Source organism: Grampus griseus, assembly GCF_964374135.1.
Source record: "Grampus griseus genome assembly, chromosome: 18".
In the NCBI taxonomy this organism is placed as follows: Eukaryota; Metazoa; Chordata; class Mammalia; order Artiodactyla; family Delphinidae; genus Grampus; species Grampus griseus.
In genome coordinates, this window is record NC_139012.1 from 75,311,999 (window position 1) to 75,330,208 (window position 18,210).

Genomic DNA, 18,210 nt, shown 5'->3' on the forward strand with positions numbered 1-18,210 from the left:
ATCCAGAATAAGGGGGACGAAGGAGTCGGACAGGCAGAGGAACCTGGCTAAAGTGTGATGGCAAAAAGCAAAGGTGTTGGCTCTGACAAATACCAGGGAGATGAAGCCAAATTGGAAAGTCTCCAAGTTTAATTAGCAGGTGTTTGGTAACCTCTAGGAGTAGTTTCATTAGAGTGGTGTAGGCAGAAGCCATACTGGCAGTGGGAGACGGAATTTAAGCTACAAAAGAATGAGGAAGACAAACGAAAAGCTGCTTGCTTAGTTTGCTGGCTTTCACTAGTCTGTAAGCTGAAGCCAAGGAAGCAGTACGTGGAAAGGGTCAAGCAAACAAGAGAAACCACAAAAAATCAGTGAAAACAAGAGCCCTGTAAACATCAACTTTCCCCTTTACTGTCCTTTTACACTCCTTGAAGCCTTATTTTGCCTTGATTTAAATAGGATTTCCGCTTGTACTGCTCTTCCTAGATTGTAACTTCCTTAATGGTGTTTGACCTCCAAATATCTCATGACTTACTGAATCTGACTTTGGGGCTGGAAGTGGTAGAAGATTAGGTCAGAAAAGTAGGTAGAGGGGCAGATGATATAGGGCTTTGAATGTGCGAATAAAGGCACTTCAGTATTTGGGAGGTCAGAAAGACAGTAAGGTCCAGCAAAGACTGCAGCGGAGGTAAAAGGAAACCAGGTTAAGTGTTCCAGAAGCTAAGGAAAGCCAAATTCAATAACGCAACATTTTCTCCGGCCAGATTAGCAAAGACTAAATTATTATAATCAATGCTGAAGAGAGTGCCAAGACAATCATTTTCACTCACTCATGGAGTGCTAACTGGTACAACCCTTTAGGAAAGCAATCAAAATGAACCAAGAATCTAGAAACCACATTTTAAACTCAGTATTGTGCATGTGTGAAAACCAATCTTTAAAAATCAAAAAGAGCTATACGCATATTCACATAGCATTGCCATTGATAGTGTTTTAGAAAACTGCTGCACCATACACTAGATGGAAGCGTTCACATCTTCTGACTAACTGCCCTAAGAATAACTCCCCTTAGCCAGTCTTGTTTGCAGCCTTTCCTCTTCCCAATGTCCAGCCTCACCAGCCCTCCTGAACTAAGATATCTTACACCATTTCCTTTTCGACAAGTCACAATTATATTTCCTTTCACTTAGTCATAGTTAAACATGGAATCAGACTCAAAGCACGCGAGGGACCTCTAGGAATCATTCAGTCCAACCCCTACTTGCAGATGACACCCTCATTTTACAGAAGCAGCAACAGTCAGCAAGGTTAACATGACTGGCTGGAGAACGAACAAAGAAATGTTTGAGGTCTCTGATTTTTCCACGTGAAGGATTTAATAATCCCAATTACTCCTGAGCAAAATGGTTGGTTAGCCCTCAAAATTCAGAAACACTATAGTTTTATAAAGTACATAGGAAAATAAAACTGAACATAAAGTAGAAAATGTCTTAAACAAAAAAAAAAAAGCAGTGCTTTTCTCATTAAAAAGCATTTACTGAGTGTATATTATGTGCCAGGCACCAGAAGTAAAAAATATAAGGCAGAGTCCCTACCCTCAGGTCTAGTGAGGAAGGCAGGTTTTAAAAACTATAAACACTGTGAGAAGCAAACACACAAAAATGTGGGCGAATTTATTCCACCAACCCAAACCAGAAGTAATCTCTGATTCCAAGCACTTTCATTCCTCTCCTTAAAATGCTTTAATCAGGGACGGTTCACCTATGACTCAAGGTGAGTGAACGACAAGCAGAATTCCATCAAACGAACAAAGCAAAGTGCGGGTATTTCAGGAAAAGGCAAGTGCGTGTGCAAAACCGGGGCAATGAAGAGCAGTTCCATAAACACAATTTTCCTAATAGCTAAAGCCATCACGTAGGAAAACAGAAATAAAGAGAAAAACAATTTAGTAGGAACCAGACTAGTTACACATACCTTGAAAAACTAAACCATGAGCTATAGAGACACGCAGGTTAAGCAATATGCAATAAAGCAGGAGGCTCAATAAACATGATGCCCTGAAGCTGCTTTAATAGTTGACAGGAGAAATCAAAATGTGCCTAAAGGGGCAGGAATGAAGAAACGGCTATGAAAGATACTCATGAAATAGAATTTTAAAATATGCAAAGTGACTTCAACCTAGTGCATAAGTGGTAACTTAAGATGGAAAAACACAGAACACAGATGCCAACTGATGCAATATATAAGGTTTTCCTTGTTTTCTGTGGTGGTGCTGGTAAACAATTTCTTTTGACCAACAGAGTCATGTTTAAACATAACCCTCTACCACTAGATGTGAATCTTTGAGGGCAATTAATAACCACCATTTACTGAGTTAGGTTAGGAATCCAAGATGCAAAGCCCGGGTTTGCTGGATTCCAAGCCCTATTACCATCACACTTCACCAGATGAGACTGAAGGCCACTAACATTGGGTTTCAACCTATTCACAGTGTTTACTAAAATTATAAACAGGTTCTTGTCCTCAAGTCTAATAGTGGGGACAGAATACCAAGTAAGTAGTCAAGGTTTTCATTTTTTTTAAATTAATTAATTTATTAATTTATGGCTGTGTTGGGTCTTTCTTGCTGCACACGGGCTTTCTCTAGTTGCGGTGAGCGGGGGCTACTCTTCATTGCAGTGTGCCGGCTTCTCACTGCAGTGGCTTCTCTTGTTGCGGAGCACAGGCTCTAAGTGTGTGGGCTTCAGTAGTTGCCACGCAGGCTCAGTAGTTGTGGTGCACAGGCTTAGTTGCTCCGTGGCATGTGGGATCTTCCCGGACCAGGGCTCGAACCCGTGTCCCCTGCATTGGCAGGCGGATTCGTAACCACGGGGCCACCAGGGAAGCCCAAGGTTTTCATTTTAAATAAGCTTGCTACAGGTATTATCACAGAATACTGAAGGCAGGGCGATGAGATGTGATCAATTCCCTACTGGATGTTTACCACATCCTATTAAAAATATCCAGGAAGTAACAAAACCTAAAATGGTGTTCCAACTAGACAGAGTAGCTTTAAAATATTCCTATTAATATGAAGCAATATAGAACTGATGACTAAAATCTGATTATGCAGCCAGATTGCCTGGGTTTGAATCTTTGCCCAACACTATGCACCTGTAACCTCAGGCAAGTTACTTGTGCCTCAGCTTCCTTTCATATAAAATGAGCAAAACAAAACTTATTCCAAGTTTTTTACGAGTACATTATATAAAGTGCTTAGAATGCCACATAACCTATATACTTACCTGGTTTAAATAAAAAAGGTATTCCAGTTTTTAATACTTTTCTGAGCCCTGCTGCACGAAAGGTCTGAACAACTCAGAACTAACATGTAACTCACAAAGGACCAGGAAGGGGCTTTAAACCATGTATATTTAAATAGTAGGCTTCAAAGGTAAGTTCTTGATCCTCAAAACACAGCTACTTAATTTATGATGCAATTATGAGCATCAACTTTTCCTGAGCTTAATTATAACAGATAACTTTCATTCATTTTAAATCCTTTGTTCATAGGAATTGAGACTATTTTCAAACTAGTACAAATATTTTATAAGTAATATCTAGCAGTTTATTAATCAATGGAGTATACTGCACAACAAACTACCTCACATCTTTCAGGAATAAAACCCACTAAATTTGAAAAGTAAAAAGATGTCACCCACTGAATTCGGACACAATTAAAATGTGCTTTAAATATTTGTTTGGGGAAGGGGGTCACACACTTCTACTCAATTAAGAGAAACATTTACACAGTCCAGGTCTTTTATTTTCTTTACACCCATCATGCCATGAATTCATAGGGAATGGGCTCCAACAGTTCAGGCTCCTTTCCATTGGTTCTCACGAAGTGTGCTTCTCTGGGTGGAGCAGGCTATTAAAAAAAGGCGAGGGAATAATTATGAAAAGTACTGTAACTCAATTTCAAAGTGCTCCCGGAACTAATAATGTACGTAATACCAAGACACCCTGCCAAGCACTCACCTGGCGCTTCAGTTGAACCCAAGTACCTTTCTCTTTGGCTTCCTTCTTTTTCTGATCATTTTCCTTCACCCGTTTCAGGAAGCTATCCCGGCTCTTAGAGTGCTTAATATGCTCGATACGCACATTAATTCTCTTGGCAAGAATCTTGCCCCTGGAGAGAGAAGAAACTCTTAAGTGCATCAAAAACACAGCTAAAATTCAGAGAATTCTTTCGACAGTTTCATTTATTAATTAAACCATGAATTTTTTTTTACCCACAGATAGGATAAATCAACAAGGTGATGGCAAATTTATAATCATTTATTAAATCTTACTGAATAGGGCCTTGAGGCAAACATCCCCACTTTTTTGTTTGTTTGTTTGTTTGCGGTACGCGGCCTCTCACTGCTGCGGCCTCTCCCGCTGCGGAGCACAGGCTCCGGACATGCAAGCCCAGCGGCCACGGCCCACGGGCCCAGCCGCTCCGCGGCACGTGGGATCCTCCCGGACCGGGGCATGAACCCACGCCCCCTGCATCGGCAGGTGGACTCCCAACCACTGCGCCGCCAGGGAAGCCCAAACATCCCCACTTTTAAGCTCTCTTCTGATGAGGTGACAGACTCTAAAATACCAAATAATTTAAGCAAAACCAGACCACTAATAAAATTTACAACTTATTAAACTTTTTACACTGTGAAAACCAGAACGGCTTAGCTAACAAACCTCACAAGACTTTCCAGTAAGTTTATTACAATTTGTTTCCTCTGACAGGTTACAAGACAAACACCCAGTTTGCTTGAGTTTTAAAAGGGTATTTCCTTTGCCCCACCTGAATGACCAATAAAGACATAAGTCCAACTGGCAAAGTGAAAGGGGGGTGTGAGGGAATACTAAGTAGGCACAAAGAACTATGACATTACTTACTTAACTTGTTTGTTTACAATGATGCCAACAGCATGCTGGGTAACATTGTAGACTCTCCCAGTTTTGCCATGGTAACATTTGTGGGGCATTCCTTTTTGAACAGTGCCCATTCCCTGTTAAGAAAGGAGATAAATGTTAGGCGAGCAATTTCCCCCTCCATTTAAATCCAAAGTAACTAAGATATTCCAAGATTTTTTCTTCTTTAGATGGCAACTCAAGAGCTTTCAGAGCCGGTGAAATGTCATTTTCACGTTGCTTTTAGCAATCAAAAAGACAATCATCATTAAGCTCTAGAGTGCCAGGACACGTTTAAATACAAATCCACAGGATTTCCCCCCCTTAATTTTTCCACTAGCTGTTAAAAACAAGTAATGAGAAAATTCTTAGACTCAAGAATAGCACTTTTAAAACTCTTGTTTATTAAAGTAAAATTAAAATAGCCATTCTAGGGACTTCCCTGGTGGCACAGTGGTTACGAATCCGCCTGCCAATGCAGGGGACACGGGTTCGAGCCCTGGTCCGGGAAGATCCCACATGCCACAGAGCAACTAAGCCCGTGCGCCACAACTACTGAAGCCTGCCCACCTAGAGCCCAAGCTCTGCAACAAGGGAAGCCACTGCAGTAAGAAGCCCGTGCACTGCAATGAAGACTTGACAACAAAGACCCAATGCAGCCAAAAAAAATAAATTTATTACAAAAATAAAAATGTAACATAAAATAGCTACTCTATACTCTCACGAGCTTTTTCAGGAAATAGATTTTCCCCCGATTAGGAAGATAAAAAGATGCAATACACCCTATTCAGATTTTAATATTAAACACAACTTTTCTAACTTCTAATGTTACTCTGTAGTTATTTCCCCAATTTTATAATTTACCTTGATATCTACAATATCACCTTTCTTGTAGATTCGCATGTATGTGGCCAAAGGAACAACTCCTGCAAAAAACCCAAAAAACCCCAATACAGTCAACATCAAGATTAAAAAGTCAAGAGTAAGAGAAATATATAAGCTTACTAGCTTTCAACACACACTACTTTTTGGCAGTTACGTGTACTTTAAAATCTTGCTAGTCGACAATTTAAGAACCACTATATAAAATTCATGCTTTTTATTCATTACAAATAAGTTAGGTAGATGCTGATTAATTAATGCCATTTATTAAGAGCACATTATATGAACGACAACACATAGGTAATAAAACACAAATGTATGCCACACTTGCTCCCAAGGAGGGTGGATCTACTCACCATGTTTTCTAAAAGGCCTAGAGAACATGTAGCGGGTGCCCCTCCTCTTTCCCTTTGTGTTGGTCATTTTGGCGAATTACTGAAACCAGAAAGTATCAAAGAGTCAAATACAACTGCAAAATTGACATTTGCCCCTTTAACCAAAAAATGTGTTAATTACAAATGCACTAAGTTCAGTAGCAACACGAGAATTAGGCAACTATCTAAAAAGCTGGTTCACGAATCAATAGCTCTTATAACGGTAAGAAACAGTAATTTTACCAAGATTTCTGCCAAAACTGCCTAAAACTCCTAAGAAGCAGAACTGGATTTTAGAACCCAAACCAGGATTTTCCCTATTAGAATGTAACAACACAACAGGACTTCTGCCACACTACATCTGTAGAACCCAGCTTAGACTGCCAAGAACACTGGAATTACCAACTAGAAGGCAGTTTATTGTGGCAAAGCACGACAAAACTCAGTCTTGCATTTATACATAATGGATTAAACCCCTTTTCTTATCAACCTACAGATTTCTTTAATACCGCGCCTATTAACTGTCAAAAATCTCTAACTTACTTCATATACCTAATTACTCAGTTGTTTACCAGAAAATGTGAGGTAGAAGGCTTTACAATCACTGACCTGATTTTGACATAGGTTTTGCCACCTACCTGCTGGGAGACCAACATTTAAAACCCTGATCCTCATATGTAAAACAGTATTAATACTTTTATAATCAACTAAGGTAATGTCTACAAAACATTGAGCAATTCCTAGCACATGCAAAGCGCTTACTAGTAAACAGTACTTTATCATTGCCTAAGAACTCACATATAGGCTACTGAGTTGAACCTTTCACTTTGTTTCCCAAAAGGTCAAAATAATGGTTTTAATTGCCTCAGATCATCCAAGGGCAGAACTACCATTGCTGACTACTCCTACCACAAGGCAAAATACACCAAAGACCAGCTTAGGTTGTAGACAACGTTCTAATGTAAGTCAACCTCTCAATGTATTACATCTTAACCGTAAAGAAAAGTGACTCCTAAGTACCTTTTTCATATAACCTGTGTGGCAAGGAGACCGAAGAATGTTCCAGCTAACCCACCAAAGCCAAGTCACTGTTACAACGAATGCACACTTCACTTTAAATGGTGAGAAGAATCTATCAAGTACAAGTACTGTTTTAATTCTCATGGCTACATTTGCATTAAGTTCATATAAACTCCCCTTAAGTTCATAAACAAGGAGACACGCTCTGCAGGTCAACTCACTTCATGGAGACACAAAGTGACAGAATCAGTAATAAGTCCTTTGGTTTTTTTTAAAAATAAATTTATTTTTTAAATTTTTGGCCACGTTGGGTCTTTGTTGTCGTGCACCGGCTCTCTCTAATTACAGCGAGTGGGGGCTTTTCTCATTGCGGAGCACGGGCTCTAGGTGCGCGGGCTTCAATAGTTGCGGCTCGTGGGTTCTAGAGCGCAGGCTCAGTAGTTGTGGTGCACAGGTTTGCTTGCTCTGCGGCATGTGGGATCTTCCCGGACCGGAGCTCCAACCCGTGTCGCCTGCACTGGCAAGCGGATTCTTAACCACTGCACCACCAGGGAAGCCCTGGAAGTCCTTTCTGACTCCAGAGCCCACGCTCCTTCCACTAGACCCATTTTTCCAAGTTCGAAATCCATCAGGACTCAATACACATATAATCGATTGAGTTTTTAAAAACAATACTTAACGTCCCAAACAATGACAATTTAAAGTCTATAAATACTACCAAAAATGGGACCGATTACAGGGGCGCAACCCGCTGTTTCCTCAACTCTGGCAGCTGGCTGCTACAAACTAGACACAGATGCAAAACTAAGACTAAGGGGTTATTCAGTTAACTTTCTCCCTAAACGCCTAAATCAGACACAGCTATTCAGGAATCCCTTCGCTTAACACTTGCTGCCCTGGCATGAACAAAACAATACCCGTGGCAAACAAAGTATTTTCCCTTTCTCCAATTGCGGTCCCGGGCCAGAATTAAGAGAACCGGAAATCTCCCACGTCAACGACGAATGGGCTGGGCTTCTTCATCCAGGGCGACTCAGGGGCACCTCTGCAGTTCTCCGACCACGATCCCCGACTTTCTCACACACACACCCAGGTCTCAGGGGAGATTAAAACCGGCGCCTGGTTTTCAACCCGCTCCTACTGCCCCGAAGCCCCTACCCCAGGGCATTACAGTTTAGGTCCTACAACAGCGGTTACGATGCCACACTGAAGGCGCTGGAAAAGCAAGCGGCCACGCGGCGCCAGAGCCGATCCGAGAATGCCCAGGAAAGTGGGGCTGAAGCCGTGGGGACGCTGGAAGGACGAATTCCTTTCCCGATGGACCAGAATCGCCTCTCCCCGGTGCCTCGGCCTCGTTTTTCCGGAGCCTGTCCCCCCGCAAACCCACGGCATCGCAGCCTGGTCCCCGGCCCCGCGCCCGCCGCGCCGAGTCTGGACGGACACAGCTCCACCGCCCAGGCCAGCGGGCCCCAGGCTGGCTAGATGATCTCCCTAGGGCTCCAATGCACGGCCTCAGCGGCCACAGGGTTGGAACTCACGCCTGAAGAACAGGGGGAGGGACAAGAGGCTCCGGGAGCCACGCGCGTACCGTACCTGGAAGATGGCGGTTCCGGCCGAAAAGAAGGAGGCGGCGCCGCGCGCGCGCCTTACAAGGGCCTACGGGCTGCCCGCGGCGCTGCCTGAGAAAACGCCGGCCGACAGCCACTCTTTCCTGGGTAAGGGTGTCGTCTCTGAGAACCAGAAGAACCTGTGAGGATATTTTCCTTTCTTGCGAAAAAGAGGTAACCGACCGACACAAGCTGACACTTGGATCTTGCCAGACAGCCCGGAAAGGGGCCTTCAAGGGCGTCAAACAGGCGCAGACGTCGCGAGCGTGATGACGAGCGTGATGACGTCAGCCCTTGCGTCAGACACTACGCGCGAAATGGGCGTGTGCTTGCGTTCTCGGGCGTCGGAGCCGTCTGGGCTTATGTTGTCTGAGTTCTTTTCTGTGCTCCGAACTGCAGTTTGTGGGAATGGTTACGTGGACACAAAAGTAAAATTATGGTGAAGAAAGCATGTTGTACGGTTTATATGTCTTTCAAACGTTTTTCCCCCCTCAATGCGTCGAAACACTACGCATCTGCTGGTAGGTACGTACCCCTGTTACAACCACTTTGCGAAGCAATTTGGCAAAATCTAGTGAAACCGAAAATATGCAAATACCAAATTCCAGCATTCCGCTCCTAACTGCTTATCTTATGGGAACTTTGCTATGTAGACAAGGATATCCACAACAGCACTAGGAATAGAAGCAAAAAGTTGTAAACGTCCACCAATAAGAGCATAAACCCGTTATGGGGTATTCATACGGTGGAATATTATATGCCAGTAAATCAACACTGAGCCCGCAAATGTGATGAAGCAAAAAGAGGGACATGTGGAACATACATAATAGGACAATTTATACACGTACAATTTTGAAACATGCAAAACAATACTATATATTGCTTAGGCATATATGCATATGTAGTGAAAGTAGTCAAGAAATACAAGGGGATGAAAATCAAATTTAGAAAAGTGGTCTTGTCTGGTAGGAAGGGGACTGTAAAGAAAGGGGTGTACAGGAGGCTTTATTTTGACTAATTTTAAGCTGGTTATTGAATACATGGGAGGTGATTGTTTATTCATCACTATACTTTTTAATAAATATTTTCTAAATAATTTATCTTTAATCAATATTAATAAAATTAATAGTTTTTAAAGGGTAGTTTTAGATTTAGCAAAAAAATTTTTTAGAAAAATGGTACAGAGAATTCCCGTATACTTGGCACCCAGTTTACCCTTTTGTGAACATCTTAACATTAGTATGCTACAGTTTCAATTAGTGACACAATATTGTACATTTTTTTAAATTAATTAATTTATTTTTGGCTGTGTTGAGTCTTCATTGCTGCACCCGGGTTTTCTGTAGTTGCGGCGAGTGGGGACTACTCTTCGTCGTGGTGCTCGGGCTTTTCATTGCGGCAGCTTCTCTTGTTGCAGAGCACAGGCTGTAGGCATGCAGGCTTCAGTAGTTGCAGCACGCGGGCTCAGTAGTTGTGGCTCATGGGCTCTAGAGTGCAGGCTCAGTAGTCATGGCGCACAGGCTTAGTTGCTCCGTGGCATGTGGGATCTTCCTGGACCAGGCTCGAACCAGTATCCCCTGCATTGGCAGGAGGATTCTTAACCACCGTGCCACCAGGGAAATCCCATTTGGATGATTTTTGACTAATGTAAATATATAGCCTTGGAACCAATATCCCCAATCAAGATCCAGAATATTGCCATTCCCATTAACAATTCCCTGTGCTTTGTCCCAGCTGATCCCCTCCCCAACCAGAACAATCCAACATTCTGATTTCTATAACCATAGATTAGTTTCGCCTATTCTTAAATTTCATATAAATGCTACTGTACAGTATGTGCACTTTTTGTCTGGCTCTTTTTTTTTCAGCTTAGTGTTTTTAAGATTCAATCATGTTGTTGCTTGTACCAGTAGTTTATTTTATTTTTTATTGATAAGTAGTATTCTACTATATGAATTTACCACAATTTATTTATACATTCTCGTCTTGATGGAAATTTGGTTTTTTTCCTCTCAGTTTTATGCTACTATGAAAAAAGCCGCCATAAATATTTTTGTGAATATGTTTTCTGTTCTTCTGGGTGATACCTAGAGCATTGCTTGATCATAAGGTATCTCTAACGTCATAGAAAATTGCCAAATGGTTTTCCAAAGTGAACCTCTGTTTTTATTATTTACCATTTTCCTCTGAAGAGAGTAAGGCATGTATTTTTATTCCAGGCTTTTAAAGTAGGTTTGTGTCATTAGTTCTATCATACAGATCTGAAAACCAAAGTGGTTTCCTAAGTGTCTAAAGGTCAATTTACCTCCAGTTTGAGATCATTAATGTAACAAAGAAGAAGAGAAGGATTGAAACTTAAAGAAATGTGACGTACATTAAATGTAGAAAGTAGGAAAACTCAAAATTCATTCAGTATTTATAAGCATCCAGATTAAATAAGGCACTGAAGTGCATAATGAGACTCTAAAGATGAATAAAACATGATCCTGGCCCTCAAGGACTCCACAGAGAGCTTGGTGGAAGAGGAAGATGCTAGACTACTGTACGTGGAAAAGCAGCCGACATGGAGTTGAGCAGTGGGGGTGTTCTGTGGATGACCCACTGCGCCTAGATTAGAGCAGGGCATGGGAGAGAAGAACCCCTGGGTGAAAAACGAAGCTTCACAGAGGAGGTTGAACTTGATGAAGGAGTCACACTTTGACCAGAGAACAAGTAGTAAGGGTATTTTAGGCAGAAAGTATTTTTGCATATGCAAAGGCGTACAGATGGATAACAACTTTAAAAACTCAGAGAAACGAAAGCCATCCAATAGCCTTAGAAAATAAGGTCAACAAATGAACAGGAATGTGACATTAAAATGAAGCCGATTTATGATTTTGCACCAGGCTTGAGTAAACTTACTAAGAGAAACCCGTAACTTTCGGTCATTAAAGTAAGTTCACATCTCTATTTCCACTTTTGTATTTTTCTCTGTAGAAGCAGATTAACAAAGTATACGTTTTGTTTTATTTTGGTTTTCAGGAGACATTGGCATTTTAACTCCAGCGGGGCAAATTTTCTAAGCTAGGAGGAAACATGGATCTGTCCTATTATGTGTGAGGCTCTAGTTGGAAACTCTGAGTATCAGTCAACTCCATCGGATTTGCCCTTTGTCTTGGTGTATTGGCAGAAGGACAATTTCAAATAAGAACCAGTTAGGATTTTCTAGTGTAGAAAATATATAATGAAAACAAGACAAAAAGACAACCCTCAGAATGGGAGAAAATATTTGCAAATGAAGCAACTGGCAAAGGATTAATCTCCAAAATTTACAAGCAGCTTATGCAGCTCAATATCAAAAAAACAAACAACCCAATCCAAAAATGGGCAGAAGACCTAGAGACATTTCTCCACAGAAGATATACAGATTGCCAACAAGCACATGATAGAACGCTCAACATTGCTAATCATTAGAGAAATGAAAATCAAAACTACAATGAGGTATCACCTCACACCAGTCAGAATGGCCATCATCAAAAAATCTACAAACAATAAATGCTGGAGAGGGTGTGGAGAAAAGGGAACACTCTTGCATTGTTGGTGGGAAGGTAAATTGATACAGCCACTATGGAGAACAGTATGGAGGTTCCTTAAAAAGCTAAAAATAGAACTACCATATGACCCAGCAATCCCACTCCTGGGCCTGTACCCTGATAAAACCATAATTCAAAAAGAGTCATGTACCACAGTGTTCATTGCAGCTCTATTTACAATAGCCAGGACATGGAAGCAACCTAAGTGTCCATCGACAGATGAATGGATGAGAAGATGTGGCACATATATACAATGGAATATTACTCAGCCATAAAAAGAAACGAAATTGAGTTATTTGTAGTGAGGTGGATGGAGCTAGAGTCTGTAATACAGAGTGAAGTAAATCAGAAAGAGAAAAACAAATACCGTATGTTAACACATATATACGGAATCTAAAAAAAAAATGGTTATGAAGAACCTAGGGGCAGGACCGGAATAAAGACGCAGACATAGAGAATGTATTTGAGGACACGGGGAGTGGGAAGGGTAAGCTGGCACGAAGTGAGAGAGTGGCATGGACATATATACACTACCAAATGTAAAATAGATAGCTAATGGGAAGCAGCCACATAGCACAGGGAGATCAGCTCCGTGCTTTGTGTCTACCTAGAGGGGTGGGATAGGGTGAGAGGGAGACGCAAGAGGGAGGGGATATGGGGATATATGTATATGTATAGCTGATTCACTTTGTTATAAAGCAGAAAGTAACACACCATTGTAAAGCAATTATACTCCAATAAAGATGTTAAAAAAAAGAAAAAAAATACATTAGACCCTTGGCATGTAGACTCAATCCTAAGCAAAAATAGCTGAAGTTTGGGTGAGTTCAGAAATTAAATTGTTGTAGAAAAAAAAAAACCAGAAAGTATATAATGAGAATTTTGTCTCCAGGAAAATGTCACTGTAATGACAGCCAAAGTAATGAGGCAGAAATACAATGAATAATTGAAAAACATATGGTGAAGAATAATTACACAAAATAATCTTTTTTCAATGAAAATTTTCATTTGAGATCTTGAGAAGCAGAAAAAAGTGAAGAGAAACTTTTTTTTAAATCAAGTAAGACAAAGATTGTACCCTTCCAGAACTTGATTCTCTACATGAAAACAGGCATAAACAAGCTTGTGACCATGTGATTAGACATTCAAACTGAATCTCAACCGCATAACTCAGATCCTCATTATCTGCATCCAGATTTTTCTGTTCTCAAATCCTGTTTCTTGCTCCAGCTTCTAAAATATCTTCAACTGCCCTAGACTTTAAGGCCAGAGCAACATGAGGAAGAACCTAATCAAATATCAGGAGTATTCAGACAGAAAAAGTATTGAAGTGAGAGTTGGGAAAGACATTGCAGTGATTTATGGAGACCTAGTTACGTTTAGACAGTAAGGCACAACTTGGAAACGTGTGACAGACAACTTTCACGTCTTTTGTTAACCCTGTTTGATTGATAATATGGCTATCTGGACCTGAGTTGAGAAATTTTTTTTTTAATGACCTTATTCAGTGCCCCATCAATAAACAGAATATCAAGTTTTCATTTCACTTAAAATTTCAAGAATCTAAGTTGAAAATCAACTGATCGTCTATCTTTCAAGGTCCAAGCGTCATTCATATGGAAAATTAGAACTCACTGGTTCAAAGACAAAAGACTTGTCTTAAAAAGGCTCAAAAGATTTCTTGGATAATAGACAGTCTTACAAAATACATTTTATTTTTTTTAACATCTTTATTAGAGTATAATTGCTTTACAATGGTGTGTTACTTTCTGCTTTATAACAAAGTGAATCAGCTATACATATACATATATCCCCATATCCCCTCCCTCTTGTGTCTCCCTCCCACCCTCCCTATCCCACCCCTCTAGGTGGTCACAAAGCACCGAGCTGATCTCCCTGTGCTATGTGGCTGCTTCCCACTAGCTATCTATTTTACAACAAAATACAGTTTGATGAGCTAAGTGTAAATGAATCAGCACAGTGGATTAAGTTATCCTTAAATTTGTTTTACTTATTATTTATTTATTTAAAAAAGTTTACACTTTGACTCCCTTCACCCATTTCTCCCACCCTTCACCCCTCCCCCTGCTTCTGGCAACCACCAGTCTGTTCTCTATATCTAAGACCTTGGTCTTTTTTTTTTTTTTTTTTTAGATTCCATGTATAAGAGAGATCAGACAGTATTTGTCTTTCTCTGTCTGAGTTGTTTCACTTAGCTTAATGCCCTGAAGGTGCATCCATGTTGTCACAAATGGTAAGATCTCTTTCTTTGTTATGGCTGAGTAATACTGCACTACATATGTATATTTATATATATGTGTGTCTGTGTGTGCATCTGTGTGTGTGTGTGTGGACAAAAAAACCCTAAAGATCCATCAGAAAAACTGTTAGAACTAATAAATGAATTCAGTAAAGCTGCAGGGTACAAAATCAGTATATAAAAATCTGTTACATTTCTATACACTAACAACTATCAGAAAGAGAAATTAAGGAAACAGTCCCATTTATAATTGCATCAAAAAGAATAAAATACTTAGGAATAAATTTAAACAAGGAAGTGAAAACCTGTATACTGAAAACTATAAGACATTAAGGAAAGAAATTGAAGACACGAATAAGTGGAAAGATATTCTGTGCTCATGGATTGGAATGAAATAAATACTGATAAAATGTCCATACTATTCAAAGCAATCTATAGATTCAATGCAATTCCTATCAAAATTGCAATGGCAACTGCTGAATTGTCTTGAATTGAAGTTCTTGGATTTTTAAAAAAATAAATTTATTTATTTTTGGCTGCGTTGGGTCTTTGTTGCTCCATGTGGGCCTTCTCTAGTTGTGGCGAGCGGGGGCTACTCTTCGTTGCGGTGCGTGGGCTTCTCATTGCAGTGGCTTCTCTTGTTGCGGAACATGGGCTTTAGGTGCGCAGGCTTCAGTAGTTGTGGTGCGTGGGCTCAGTGGTTGTGGCTCGTGGGCCCAGTGGTTGTGGCTCGTGGGCTCTAGAGCGCAGGCTCAGTAGTTGTGGTTCATGGGCTTAGTTGCTCCGCGGCATGTGGGATCTCCCCGGACCAGAGATCAAACCCATGTCCCCTGCATTGGCAGGTGAATTCTTAACCACTGCGCCACCATGGAAGTTCAAGGTCTTGGATTTTTAATTTATCCTGTAATTAGACTAATTTTGCTTCACTGTTATTCTCTCACGTCCTTATATTTCCAGTGAAACTGCTTGTTAGGTCAGATTTGTGGGAAAATCAGATAGGTATGGAACTCACACTTGATTATGCTTGTTAAAATTTCTCTTGGAGACACTTTAAAAAGAAATCCACAGACGTTTTCTCAAAATAGTCTTTCTGGCTGTCAAATGGAATAGGTGAGCAATTAGGCCTCTGTCCTCTGATTAGATTCAGAATTTTCTGCTGACTAGCACAGTGTCCTGTCTCTACCTTCTGCTGTCGTTCAGGTACTTGGCTGTACTCTGATGGAATGAAGAAGAATCTGTGGTTGAAATATTTTGACTACAGTACTTGCTGACAAAAGACTAAAACCTTTTTAGCCATTAGAAAAATTACTCTGGCTACAGTTTCATAGATGCCAGGAATTTTTGAAATAGACTTTTTTTTGGAAAAACGATAATAACTTTAACCATTATAATGAACCACAATGACATCAATATGCTTCTGCAAAGTAACTGATACAAGATGCTTTTGAAAAGTTTTAGCACCGGAACTTGTAGCTGAAGCAAAAAGTGTTACGTGAATAACCTTCGTCAGACATTGTTTTAATGCTGCTAATTTTCACAAAGCTTTCACATTTTGTAAATACAATTCCATTGCCAATTATTTTCTTCAAACTAGTTTTCACGAATCTGTGATACTTAAAAGTTGGTTTCTGTAGTATTTGAAAGCTGATTTACATGCATGAAATTGGTAAGGTTCAATTTAAATCATTTGCTAGAATTCTATTTAATTTTAGTTGATCTAGGAGAAGATATTTGAAACTGGAGGATAAACTGGATAAGGAATTTCTGGGGTTAGTGGTCTGATTTCTTTGGCACAATGGATTTCAGAAAATTTAAATGTAAGCGTAATAAAGGTAAGGACTTAGTCACTATAGACATACTACTTCGTATCCAGTGCTTAGCAAATAGTAAATGCTCAAAAAATATTTGGAAATAAAGATGGAAAAGATGGAAATGGATGGAAGCAACATGATGGCCCCATTGGATTTTAATAGTATTAATGGAGTTTTAAGAAAACTCGTTCACAGTTGCAGAGTCTTATAGTAACAGAATGAATTGGGGTTTAGGGTCCACTTGAGATTGATAATGAATCCAACTTAGTCTGCTGCCCAGCTGACTGGTTTCCTCAGTAGTACTCAGGGCATTCATTCATTCATGGAGCATGCATTCACTGAGCACCTATTATGTGACAGGCACTGATCTAACGCTGGAGATACAGAGGAATAAAACAGACAAAAATCCCTGTGCTCTTGAAATTTACATTCTGGTGGTGAAAGACAGATCATAAATAATATACCATTTACATGATTATGTTATGATATACACACTATGACAGATGTAGACAAGTGCTATGGAGGAAAAAAAAAGCAGGAAAGGGGAATGATGAGACATTACTATTTAAAATAGGGTGATCAGAGAAGACCTCACTGAGAAGGAGCAAAGAGCTGAAGAAAATGACGAAGGAAGCCATGCAGATGCCTGAGAGAAGAGCATTTCAAGCAAAGAGAGCAGCAAGTGCAAAGATCCTGTGGACAAAGTATCTGTGGATGTCAGTGTCCGACATGCTTAAGCAATGCTGGAGGTGGGGTGTTGGCAATGGGCTGGACCAAAGAGGAGGGGAGATGGCATGGAATGTGGTGAGAGGTAGTGGGGGACCTCTAGGTGTTGTATGTACTTTGGTTTGAACTCTGAGTGAGGTAGGTGGGAAGGCATTAGAGAATTTTGAAGAGGAGTGACATCTAACTTTTATAAAAGATTACACTGAGGTTAGCGTTAAGATTAAACAGAAGGTCACTGAAGGTAGAAATATAAAATTCAAAACTAAAAGGTAGAGACTTCAATACCCCATCTCAATAATGGATAGCACAATCAGACAGAAAATTAGCAAGACTATATCAGCCAGCTAGACCTGACTGACATCTATAGAATATTCAAACAGCAATAGCAGAATAGACATCTCAAGTGCACATGGAACATTCTCCAGGATAGAACATATAGTAGGCCATAAAACAACTCTCAAAAAATTCAAAATAATTGAAATCATATAAGGTATGTTCTCAAACCACAATGGAAACATAAGGGAAAAATTTGGAAATCACAAATGTGTGAAAATTAAATGATACACTGTAAGTTACTAATGGATCAAAGAAGAAATCATAATAGAAATTAGAAAATACTTTGAGGGACTTCTCTGGTGGTCCAGTGGTTAAGACTCCCCGCTCCCAGTGCAGAGGGCTGGGGTTCGATCCCTGGTCAGGGAACTAGATCCCGCATGCTGCAACTAAAAGATCCCACATGCTGCAACAAAGATCCCACATGCTGCAACTAAGACCCGGTACAGCCAAATAAATAAATAAATATGTTTTTTTAAAAAAGAAAATACTTTGAGATGAATGAAAATGAAATATACCAAAATTTATGGGATGCAATGAGAGCAGTACTTCAGGAAAATTTAAGGTACAAATTTTTTTCAATTGAGGTTTAATTGCCATATAACATTATATTAGTTTCAGGTGTATAACGTAATGATTTGATATTTGTATATATTGCAAAATGATCACCACAATGTCTAGTTAACATATTTTGGAATAAATCTACTT

The 18,210-nt window shown here is 40.1% G+C and overlaps 1 protein-coding gene across 3 annotated transcripts; it reads right to left on the reverse strand.

The window, feature by feature from the left end:
• Positions 1-3,563: 3,563 nt before the first annotated feature.
• On the reverse strand, positions 3,564-8,803 carry RPL21 (ribosomal protein L21). 3 transcript variants are annotated; one of them, XM_082675793.1, is made up of 6 exons: positions 8,787-8,803; positions 6,156-6,234; positions 5,782-5,843; positions 4,903-5,015; positions 4,000-4,150; positions 3,564-3,889 (listed from the first exon to the last, which is right to left on the reverse strand). In XM_082675793.1, the coding sequence occupies exons 2-6, from the start codon at positions 6,220-6,222 to the stop codon at positions 3,800-3,802; spliced, it is 483 nt and encodes a 160-aa protein (XP_082531919.1). In that variant the 5' UTR covers positions 6,223-6,234; positions 8,787-8,803; the 3' UTR covers positions 3,564-3,799. The 3 variants fall into 3 exon arrangements, with proteins under 3 accessions (XP_082531919.1, XP_082531920.1, XP_082531918.1); XM_082675794.1 differs by having other exon boundaries at positions 8,782-8,799; XM_082675792.1 differs by lacking the exon at positions 8,787-8,803 and adding an exon at positions 8,732-8,768.
• Positions 8,804-18,210: the final 9,407 nt, after the last annotated feature.